This window comes from Atractosteus spatula, chromosome 7 (assembly GCF_055471065.1).
Source record: "Atractosteus spatula isolate fAtrSpa1 chromosome 7, fAtrSpa1.hap1, whole genome shotgun sequence".
In the NCBI taxonomy this organism is placed as follows: Eukaryota; Metazoa; Chordata; class Actinopteri; order Semionotiformes; family Lepisosteidae; genus Atractosteus; species Atractosteus spatula.
This window is the reverse complement of record NC_142712.1, coordinates 20824906-20837255: the sequence shown is the minus strand read 5'-3', so window position 1 is coordinate 20837255 and position 12350 is coordinate 20824906. Positions and strand designations below refer to the sequence as shown.

At 41.1% G+C, this 12350-nt stretch overlaps 1 protein-coding gene across 1 annotated transcript in view; it reads left to right on the top strand.

Moving 5' to 3' along the window:
• The window catches only part of urb1 (URB1 ribosome biogenesis homolog), a 47257-nt gene extending 36559 nt beyond the window's left edge, over positions 1-10698 (top strand). The window contains exons 32-39 of the mRNA XM_088922361.1: positions 158-269; positions 362-468; positions 1507-1650; positions 2432-2541; positions 3441-3635; positions 6237-6478; positions 8018-8620; positions 9884-10698. Coding sequence (XP_088778487.1) covers positions 158-269; positions 362-468; positions 1507-1650; positions 2432-2541; positions 3441-3635; positions 6237-6478; positions 8018-8620; positions 9884-10095 — 1725 coding nt within the window. The 3' untranslated portion in view covers positions 10096-10698. The remainder of the gene's footprint in view (positions 1-157; positions 270-361; positions 469-1506; positions 1651-2431; positions 2542-3440; positions 3636-6236; positions 6479-8017; positions 8621-9883) is intronic.
• Positions 10699-12350: the final 1652 nt, after the last annotated feature.

The window sequence follows — 12350 nt, the reverse complement described above, 5'->3', positions numbered from 1 at the left end:
GGGATGTCAATATTTGATTCTCATCAAATCCAGCTTGCAGATGTGCCTGGATTCTAGGGTACAAGTGAGCACATGGGAGTCAAAGGGCTTGTTCTCCTCCTATTCTTCTCCCTTCACTTCAGTGCAGTTTATTTCTGTGTTGTGGTTTGTGTCGTAGTTGCTGTATCTGATGGATGCTGTGAGGAATGGTATTCGACAGCCAAACGTCAGGCTTCCATTCCTGCTGGTTGCGTATATTTCTAGAGTGGCCCAGCAAATGCTCAAACCAGGTTAGTCGCTTATGAATTTGGAATTTGTTTGACTGTCTGCCCTTCCTTCAGCTCGGATTCTGACATGTTCTTTTTTTCCTCCCTTTTCCTAGAGGAACACATGTATGTGGTTCTCAACAAGTTTCTCCTATCCCATCAATATTTGGACCTTCAAAAGGTTCCTGGCTTCTTCAAGCTGTTTTACAGCTTTGATTTGGAGGTAAATGTTTCATATGTTAAACTGATATGACATTAAATTGTGTTTTCTCCCTCTTTCGTGCACAATTCGTTATAGCAAAACACCTAATATGTGTTAACATTGCTTATTGCTCCATCCATCCATTTTCTAATCACTTTATCGAATACAGGGTTACAAGAGAGCCAGAGGCTATCCCACCAAGAATTCGGCACAAGGCCATCACAGGGCATGCACAAAAAAAATGCTTACATTCATACCAGGGCTAATTTAAGATCACTTTATTGGCCATATACATTTTCTTGCATTAGGAATTTGTCTTTTTGCATACCCCAGCTTGCTCTCCATGAGACACACAGACAGGGAGAGAAGCTTGGGTTCAGAGAGCAGGGTCAGCCATTTATACGGCGCCCCTGGAGCAATTGAGGTTAAAGGCCTTGCTCAAGGGCCCAACAGAGTAGGATTCCTCTGCCGGCCACAGGGTACGAACCAGCAACTTTCCAGCCACAGGCACAGATCCTTAGCCACAGAGCCACCGCTCTGCCCCAATTTTCCCAGAAGCTTGTTAACCTACTGTACCAGTATGTTTTTGGACTGTGGGAGGAAACTGGAGCTCCCAGAGGAAATCCAGTCATTGAACCCAGGGCCCCAGAATTGCAAGGCAGCTATGCTAATCACTGCCATCGTTTTCTGTTATTTTTTAACTATATTTAATAAAAGCATATTTTATCTTATCAGACATCTCCAATATTTTAACAGAGGGAGGATTGCCTTTATTTTAAGGCACAGGATCTCTCACAGTAGTGTTTATGTCAGTTTGCAGCAGCTGTTTACATCAAGATTTCTGTCAGCATTAAAGGAAGACATTGGAGACTGTCTCCAATTAATAGAAAGTTTTTATATTGGAAGTATGAGTTATTGGAAGCCCAACCCATTTAGTCCTGTTTAGTTTCTAAAACAGAAAGTGAAAACCTTTGGCTACCATGTGGATTGTTGTCCACAATAAGGAAAGGTTTAAAAGAAACAACTGAATAAAACACCAATGTATTTTTTTCTATGCAGCATAAAGTGGAGCGTCACTGGCTTCTTGGTTTTCTTGTTGAAGGACTGAAAGACAAGAATTGCTATGAGCTGTGTGATCGCCAAGGTGTTTTTCAAATCCTTTTAAGCTACTGTAGCAATCCAATCTGCGAGGAATCTGTTCAGGTGAGCCACACGTCAGATCAGAAAGAAAACACGAGTTTAAAAGACTGTAGGAACTATGCATCTCAAAACTGCTCTTGTCTCACAAAGCACATGAGAGAATTTCTGAAAGGGTGTGTGTGTTTTTTGACCATTATTGTTTTTGTTAGAGTATTAAGTTGAGTGACTCTGAGCAGTGCTGTATAATGCCCAGCACTCTTAAAACTGTCTGGAAAAACTTTAAATTACAACAGAATAAAAATTAAGTGCATTGTGCACAATGCAAACTTTAAACTGACAGAAGTAATTCAGACTGTAGCTCGGGTGTGACTAGCTTCTGTGCTGCATGTGTTATAAAGTCACAATCCAAAAATGTGTTTGCATTTAGTTAAAAAGTGAAAGATACAATTCCCATTATCTTCCTGCAGGATATCCAGAGCTTATTGTGTAAAAAAGGCACATTATATTCTCCGTTTTGTCTTCTGCATCTGCTTCTCTGTTCTCTGTGTACTGTAGGGAGTTGGGATACTTTCTGTGTTCCTTTGAATCTTTCAGCCTAAATTACCAATGATTTCTCTTCGGTCCTTTAGTTCCAGTATTTAATAGTCCCAGGACATTGGTTTCATTATTAGAACATACCAACCACAGCTGACAAGGAATATTCTAAATCAGTCAACACTGGGAGTGTTAGTTTTAATATTACGTCTCCCGATCTGGACTCAGCACTTTTAAGTGTGTATCTCAGCACTGTCTTTGGCTGTCCTGCTGGGTTGTTGTCATTTCTTATGTAATCCTTATGTCTCAGATTCAGATTTTAGACGTCTTACAGCAAGCTGCCCATGTGACAAAAGCTGCTTATGAGCTCATTAAGTGTCATGGCCTTTTAACCTGGATACTGCAAGTCCTAGAGAAGAGGTGAGTCAGCCCATCTGGGGAGTATTTACAAACGTTATCATCTCACTAGGAGGTTCATTCATCCAGCCCAGTTACATAACGTCCTCATGGCATTGTGTCAGCAGCTCGGCTCCTAAATGAATTCAGCATATCAGTAGGCCACTCTCTGCCTCTGGGGCACATTCTACAGCCTTTTAGCTTTGCCTGACACATTTTCGAGGCTAAAGATCTTGATTTGTAGTATCCAACCTCTGTCTTAAAGAGCCCCCCAATGCAGTAAATCGTACCTTAAGCGACCAGTTTAAAAAAAAAATGGGAAGAATTACTGATCAATGCAATGCTAGTGTACTGCAAACTAATCTCTGGTCCTGTATTTGTGTTCCAAAATCATTTCTAAACAATTTAACATGTCATCCACAATTAAATCATAAAATAGTTCCAAATATTTGTAAAATCCTGATTTAGTGATTTTCTACTTTATAAAACCTACTTGATTGGGACTATAAAGGAGCAGTTAAAGTACATTATTTTAAATTTTGTGTATAGCCTTTTATTGTAATTGGTCACCTTGGATAAAGAGCATCTATCATTATGAATAATCATATTGGACATACTTGTCAGTTTCTCAAGCAAGGAAAAAATAGCAGTCAGACAACTGAGACCCCTTTTTAAAAAAATGTTTATTAAGTGAATGTAATTTGTAATGTAGAAGCTGTTTTTGTAATTTCAGTCATGACATGAAAATCCAGAAAACCACAATACATTTTCAAATTTGCAAAGAACATAAGGAAGAGGAGAGAAAAAACATTTCCTGTGTACTACTAGGTTGTCTGGAGCTGGAATAAGACCCAAATACAACAAGGCCCTATGAAATCCATAGTTATTCTGACAATGTTGGTATCTGTGTTTTTTTCTTGTAGGTTTATTGAAAGCAGAATCCTGTCCAGCCTTATTTCTCTAGTGCACACTCTCTGGTTCACAAACCTGGGTGATAAAGAGAGCAGGGCGGTCCACTCTGCTGCTGACGAGACTCCCTCCAAGACCTTGAAGTGTCTCCCTCTTCCCCTCATCGACGAGTTTGTGCGTTTGCTGCTTGCCTTCATCAGACACATTCAGTAAGAACTTATGCACCATTTAGCCAAATATCCTGCTGTGTGAGTGGTTGACAGTGAGCGAATATCCTCTACAAACAAAAATCATTGCAAAATAAAAAGACTTCCAGTACAGCTGGGGAGTATTTACAAACACTGGCATTTCATTAGGAGGTCTGTTCATCCAGTCCAGTTACATAACATCCTCATGGCTTTGTATCAGCAGCTCGGCTCCTGAACGGATTCAGAAAATCAGTCACTGCCTGCTTCTTGGGCACATTACATTTCCTGACACCGTTACATCATCATAACATAATTGTAGCACTTAATTTGTATAGAAGGATGTATTTGGGCACAGTGATAGTAATACGATTGTAAAAAGCATGCTCAAAACCTTTATGTCTATTTGAAGTGTGTAAAAAAGATCTAAGCTCACAGGTGCTGCAACAGTTAATCACCAGCTGTCACAACCTATCATCTTCTGTTCTACATTATGAAAAGATTGCCTGTGGTGGACTGGCACCCCATCTAGGGTGTACCTTGCCTTGCACGTGTTGCTTGCCGCAATAGGCTCCAGCTCCCCACAACCCTGAATTGGAAGAAGTGGTTAGAAAATCCATCCATCTGGGTGGATGGGCTGTGAAGAGGTGTAGACATGCCTAAACATAATCATAATCAAACATGTCTGATTTTGTGAACATGGTACCAGGTACTATAGTACATGAGCTTTAAAGCTTAGAGATGCTTTGTCCATACAGGGTGGGTGTGAAAGTCAGGTTGTGCTGTATATCATGAAGAGAGAGATCTGCTTTACATAAAGATACAGGCACTCCCAAGGTTACTGTGACAGGACTGCCTCTACCAAGGAGGCTCATGAATTTCAACAGTCTACACAAAAACCTACTCTAACCAGCCCATTTCCAAATCAGTGTAAATCCCTTTATATTCCAAACTTGTCTAAATTAAACATATGAGGATGTGGCCTTCAGTTCATTCCAGTCCATCTGGGCACAGATGGACACAAAGGCACACAGGTTAACAGTTAACAGTTTAACCTACCACTATGTCTTTGGACTATGGGTGGAAACTGGATCTCACACAAAAAAAGGGAGAACTTCACACAAAATCCAGGAATTGAATCCAGGGCCCCAGCACTGCAAAACACCAATGCTAACTTCACCTAGAAATTTGAATTTATATAAAACTATTGTAAATGATTTCTACAGTGTCCATTTATCCATAGATCTTTTTATGTTGTTTTCTAAATACAGTGTAATCATCAGAAAATCTGTTCATGTAAGCTAAGCTGTATGGCTTCAAGACTTATGTAGAGTAAGTTCCATACTTGCAAAACAGATTCCTAACCAAACCCTTAAACAAGTTGAAGACTAGAAACTCGGGAACCTGTTTCTGTAGAGAAAGACGGCACTCCCTCTTGTGGACACCAGTGATGTATATCCTAGACTGTGGCATCTATGGTATGGTCTTGTCCATGGCAACGCGTTCCCCGTGATCTCATTGATATGTGTATCAAATTACATTGCTCCATGGTGCTTAGTTTTCAGGATTTATGAGTTGAAATAGGCCAGCTAGCTCTTCAGTCACCATGTAATTTTTAACAAGCTTCCTCTGAGTATTCAGTGTGATGTTCTTTCAGTACGCAGAGATTGTGTGTATTGACTGGTATGGGGTCTCTCTGCAGCTTTTGAGACTACTAATCATAATTTGAAAATTCTGCTAACATTGTTACATTTCCACAAATGGTGCAAGTATCCTATAAAAAGTTAGCAATGGTGTCCCACAGGGTTCAGATTTGGGCCTGTTATTATTACCTCTGGGTAATTGGTACATAGATTCTGTTTACGGGACAGCCATTTTTTATTCAAACGTCCTGCGTGTCTGGATGAAATCAGACCTCCTCCTTAATTGTGACAAAATACAAGTAATATTTCTGGTACTTCTTTCTCGGTGTTATTTGCAGCCTTTCTTAGTAGTCAGGTCAAATGCGAAGACCTTGGGAGTCATTGTGGCTTATGAACTCAAAACTGACAATCGTATCAGAACCACCTGATCAGGTATCAGGATTGCTTAACCTTTGCCTAAAACACATTGCTAAAGTAAGGAAGGCCCTTGCAGGATTAAAGATCCTCACTGCCTGCACTGACTAATCTAATTGTTTGCTTGGTGGTTTACCTAAATCTTCAGTCTCTAAATGATCAATTCATAATTGTCCTGCTCTAAAACTCAGGCTACACAACACATTACTCCCGTTCTTCAATTGCAGGTGTCCCAGTCTCTTTTAGCATTGATTTTGAAACTGTTTTACTGACTTATAAAGTGTTCCTCACCTCAGATCCTACTTGCTTAGCAGAGCTGTTATCTCCCCTGAACCCCTCAGATGTGGAGTTCCCTCACAGGATTCAGTCATGGTACTCTGAAACTGTTCCAGGGTGCTGCTCATCTTCCGGCAGCCAGGCCTCCTTTTTTATGGAACGTCTTTCTTAAATCCATTAGGGGATCGGACACGCAAGACTTGTTTGAGCTGACATTTGATGTTTGCCCCCGCAAAAATCATCTTGAGGTCAATCATTGATTAAATTTCATATTGTGTTTTGTGTTTCACAGGACCGGTTCGAAAGCTCTCCAGCTGGCTCAGTTCTTACAAACGCTGAGCTCAGTGCTGAGGCACCGGAGCACAGCCCTTGGTACCTACAGGGAGAAGGGACATATGACCCTGAAAGAGAGGACATTGTCCTGCACTGAGGCTCTCATACTCCTGCACAAATGGAGCACCACAGCAAAAGACACTCCAATTCTGAATGCTATTCATTCCGTGGCACACAAGCACAAAGTGAAGGAACTACTGAGTGAGTATGTGTGAGAACTGTAAACCTCAGTGTTTTAGAAGTCAGTCTTGGAAATGAATACTGAAAGCTGTACTGAACTTTAAGGTATACTTTACTTAATTTTTTATGAATGCATGCTTGAAGATTTTAGTGTCAAATCTCAGTAATGGATCAGTTTTCAGCATTAACCTTGAGTCTCAGACTGAATTAGTATCAAGTGTGCGGTAATTTGTCTTTATATTTTCTACAAATTACAGAAACGTTAAATTTGCCAAAACATATTCCTTAGGCTTTATTCTACAGTCATCTTGAAATATAATCATCCACATTCATGAGATTGTTAATCCTTGGAAAGGATAGTGTACGCCAAGACACAGCAAAATCTGCCTGAGAATCAATTTCATTGTGTTTGAAAATGCATCGGTGTTACCACCTTGTAGCCAGATCTCATCAGATCCCAGAATATAAGCAGGGATGGGCCTTGTCAGCAGGGACAAGAGACTTCTAAGGCAAACCATGTTGGTACTGTAGGTGGTGTAGATGGATCAGAAGGTGGGACTCTTCCACAATGTTCAAACCAATATCCCAGTAAGGTATAAGAGGTGATTCCCTTTGGATGAGACATTGAACTGAGGTTCTGCCTACTTGATCATTAAAAATCCAATGGTACTTCAGAAGAACAAGGGTGTTATTCCTGGTGTCCTGCCTGAATTCCACTCTGGGTTTAATAATAATAATTGCTTACACTTATATAGCGCTTTTGTGGACACTCCACTCAAAGCGCTTTACAGGTAATGGGGACTCCCCTCCACCACCACCAATGTGCAGCATCCACCTGGATGATGCAACGGCAGCCATAGTGCGCCAGAACGCTCACCACACATCAGCTATTAGTGGGGAGGAGAGCAGAGTAATGAAGCCAATTCATAGATGGGGATTATTAGGAGGCCATGATTGGTAAGGGCCAATGGGAAATTTGGCCAGGACGCTGGGGTTACACCCCTACTCTTTTCGAGAAACGCCCTGGGGTTTTTAATGACCACAGAGAGTCAGGACCTCGGTTTTACGTCTCATCCGAAGGACAGCGCCTGTTTACGGTATAGTGTCCCCGTCACTATACTAGGGCATTAGGACCCACATGGACCACAGGGTGAGCGTCCCCTGCTGGCCCCACTAACACCTCTTTCAGCAGCAACATTAGTTTTTCCCAGGAGGTCTCTCATCCAGGTACTGACCAGGCTCACACCTGCTTAGCTTCAGTGGGTTGCCAGTTGTGAGTTGCAGGGTGATATGGCTGCTGGCTAACCCCCACTGCTGGCTCAGTGGGTTTGTACAGTCTGGACTCCTTACAGTTCCCCCTTAATTCAGTGAGTAAAACACCTTTTCTCACTTCTCCTCCTGATCTGTTACGTAGTCTGGTGGCTGGTGCACAATGGCTGCTGCGCATTGAGAATCCCTTTCTGTGTGTAAGTGTATAAGGATCCTTTTACATAACAAGCACTGTATATATGTGAAAATTATCATTCCTATGATTATTTCTATTCATTTCATGCCTTTCAGAGACCTCAAAGGAGAGGACCAGAGGCAAGGGCTTCTCTTTACAGAGCCAGGGTAGGTTGGGAGAGAAGGCAGACGAGTCGATGGCTGCTGGAATTCAGGACCAGCCTCCACTGCCCACCTGTGAGCAATTCCTGAGAAGTATCTTCTGCTCCTGGGAGCCTGCCATCCTCCCAGGGCCGCACCCCTCTGATGGACCGGTGCCGACGGCCCAGCTGGGACCTGCTTCCAGTGTCGCAGACAGCGAGGGGCTGGCTGGCGCTACGGCCCACCTGCTGGTGAAGTGGGGGTTGAAATCTTTAGTCACAGCCCCGCCGGATCCGAGCGATTTACTCAGATTCCTGCAGTGGATCCACAGTAGCGTCTTGCCGTTCCCTGGGGTAGTGGGAGCTCTTCTCGATGACAGTGCGGCGAAGCACAGCTTTCTGAGACTTTACCATCAGGCTTGTGAAAATCTCCACTCCGTCGGTGTGGGTGGAGTTCACCTGTTCACGTCCATCATGACCCACCTGCTGGAAGCACAATGTTGCCCCCGAGGAGCTCTTCACCAAGCAACACTGAAGGTGTGCTTTCCTGACTCCGCTCATGTCGATGAATCGAGAAGAGGTAAGCAACTCATTGTGCTACTGATGCATGTATCCATTTATTCTTTGAAAGCTAGTTCTTCCCAGCCATGTTCGTGGCAACCCAGAGCCTGTTCTGGACGGATCGAGCACGAGGCAGAACTGGGGAACCTGTAGACACCTGGGGAAAGCATGCAGACTCCACACAGATAGGCTCCCCAGCTATTCCACTCTTTCAGTGGAATTAAAAGAAGTGACACTTGGAAACAGCATTACTCTCTAACATAGAAAGATGTCTAGAAAAACATTTAGAAATTAGATTTGAGGTGTTGAAATGTTCATGATTCATTTATTTCCTTTTATTCTTATATAATAATGGAGAGCTCCTGTTTTTGCTCTTTCATTAAGAAGTGTTTTTTCTGTTTCTGAAATATATAGGTCCTGTCAAGTTAGTTAGCAGCAGCCAGCTTGTGCATACACTTTATCTGGTCAGATGTAAGTTACTTAAGATTCACTGATAAACTCTTAAACAATATATCAGTTAAATTATACAGTCAGAATAATTGACTGCGGAATCTGGGACATGACAGAATAGTTAATCAGCATTGTGAATGTGCAATCCTACTGCATTCTCTGCAGCAGGTAGAAACTAAAAATGAACCCACTACTAATTTATCAAAAATATTGAGGATGCTTGAGACGGCACAGTACCTGAGGAGTCGTTGCCTATGCTTATATCCAGAAGTCTTCTGGTTCAGATCTTGGCTTTGTCACTTGCAATTATAACTTACTAAATCCCATTAGAGAGAAAGGTACCTATTAGTATTAAGATTTCAAGGTTTTGCTTGAAAGCAGCTTGTGGTGGAACACACCAAGATATTTATTGTCAGGAAATTTAAAACCTTTTTTTGTAAAAGGAGATAATGGGTACTGTACATCAGCACTGAATTGTCCAGTTTGAAAGGTCAGTTAAGAAAACAACTAAAACAATACTGGAAGTATATGTTTGGCAAATGCCGTCATCTGTAGCAATAGTAGTGGTAGTGTTCAAATCTATACCAAACAGTATATATATAGAATACATTACATACCAACTTATTTTCATGGCCTTATGAACAATCAGGATGGGAAAAATTGACAATTGAAATTCAAATTCTATTTTGTTGGAAAATAATACTTTTGTTTGGATTACAGACTCTTGTTTTTGAAAAGTTTCTTTTTTCTTTCTGTCATCTTATATTTTGAATTTACGTGTTATTCAGGAATTCAGATGAGAGTACAGCTTCTGTTTGTTTTTTTTCCCCAGAAGCTGGGCTGTTGCTCATGTCGCAGTACATCCTCGAGTTGTGGACAGGGGCGCAAGAACCAACGCTGTTCCTGACTCACGTCAAGCTGGTGACACAGACCAAAGAGACAGGCAGAGCAAGGACTCTGAAAAAGAAGGAGCACGGCACGAGCCGGACCGCGGTGTTCTCCATTTGTAAAGAGCTTTCTGTGGCTCTTGAATCCTCTGTGTGATCCTGTAGGCCCATACAGACTGGGAGCCAGCAAAAGGACTTTGTTTTGGCTGAAATAGCATAGGACTGTATCCTTCCAGAATGACCAGGACCGATTTATTCAATCTCAAGGAACACGTTCCAAAACCTTTTTTTTCTTTTTTTCTCCATTTACCTTTGAGGTTTTGTTTTTATAAATTGCAAAATATAGCAATGTATGTGAATATGTATTTTTAAGACAAGATGTTGTTTAAAAGGGTTTCACTGTTTTAGAGTACCACCCGGTACCGCATCAACATTTTGAGCTTGATCTCTTCCTTGAGAAAAGAAGCTGTCAATGAAATTCTTTAAGACCAGTTACAGTCCTTTACTCATAGTTTTATTTTATATGAAGAAATATAAAAACAGTACTTATAGAGTTATTTATTCACTGATCAGCATGAGACCCAGCTGTAAGCAAGAGTGAGTGAAATTCAGTGACCAATAAAACCTGGCAGTAAACAAGAGGACCACACTGCCTTAACAGCCTTTTTGTTTTAATACAACCTTGAATGCAGTACATTTGTTTCATTTTTTCACTTTGGAATTAAGCAGTTAACAGCACTAATAAACAGTCTGGATGTAAGGCACTTGGAGAGTTTTGCTCCTTTAGTGCATAATATTTTCTATAAAGATGTGAGCTTGAATACAGTTTCATGAAACAGCAGCATATCAAAAATTGTGACCAATCATTTAGGTTTTTATTTAAGCTGATTTAGGAAATTATCCAAAGTAATTCTGAATTAATAGTCTTGTTAGGGTCTGCTTAGTCCTAAATGTCTGTACTCCTCCATTTTGTATTACTTATGCAAGTGATTTTCACATTGTATACACTGAGCTAAACTGGGCTTTCAAACAGCATGGTTTATTCGGATATTTAACTATCAGTTGAAATCTGATAACCAGAGGCAGTAATCCCAGATTTCTGGGTTTGCTGGCTCTGCTTCTGAGTGTTTGTTTGAATACCAGACTGGCCCCTACAGTCCCTGCTCCAGCACTAGACCTCTGAAAAGGAAGCTGACAATAACAAAGATATCGTTTTGCTTTAAATTTAAAACCGTCAAGGTTTTCAGTGGAAAGAGTGGGAAAGGTGAAATCTGATTTGTGTATAGTTACGCAATTTAAATAGTTACAGATTTTTCAGATACCTTTTCAACAAAATAAACATTAACTTGAATGTATCAACAAATATATATAAACAGCAGCATGGGAAAGACTGAAACTGAACCATTTTTGTCTTTAAAGTTGTTTTTAAGTTAAAAACACAAGTAAACATTTAGTGTTCTGTGTTTCCCTCCAAACCAGTTGTAGTATATTCAATGGTAAGAATTAAAATGAAGTTAATTCTGGATTTCACTCTTTCTGAACTCCTAATGGTTTAATTCATAAGTGAAAAGTTTAAATAATTCATTTGTGTTAATCTACAAAAAACATTCAGATTGTAGGTTTTTTTATAGGACAGTCCATTGTGGCAAGAAATTTTAAAAATATTAGTCTATACAGTATGATGTCTCTTTTTGAGTTGTTCCAGGGAATCGTGTGCCATTTCAGATTTATTTTCTCCTCCAGATCAGCAAATCATAGGGACCTATTCCAGCAGACAACAGGTGCAAGGCAGAATGCACACTGGATGGGACACCAACCCACCACAAAGCACATGCACACAAGCACAAACATGCATGCATTCACACCCCGGCCGATTTTCCAATAAGCCAATTGATCCACCAGTATTTCCATGGGTTGTGGGAGGAAACTGGAGCTCCTGGAATAAACCCACATGACCAGAGGGGGAACATACAAACTCCACACAGACAGCACCCTATGTTCCGTAATTGAACTAGGGTCTCAGTGCTGCAAGGCAGCAGTTCTACCCCCATGTCACTGTGCTACCCACCCCATGAAAAGTAGGACATACCTGTGATTGCCATTTGGAGGGTGTCGGTTTATACTAATTACATCACAGAGTTCAAAGGGAAAGCTGGGAGGCTTGTAGAAGTTCTAGAATCCCCAATCCAGAGTCCAGAGAACTGGGATCAGCCTGGCTGCAGATCTGCTCCAGCACTCCTTGCTCTTTCTGCACTCTAGGTCTGGTTTTTGGAATTGATTCCCGGCCTTGTAGCCAGCACCTATATTATCAAAGCATGTAGCCTAGGACTTTGTATTGCTGCCTACAGAATACAGAGTTATACATAGCTACCAAATAACTTTATAGCTCCATATTTTAATTTCCCTTGTCTG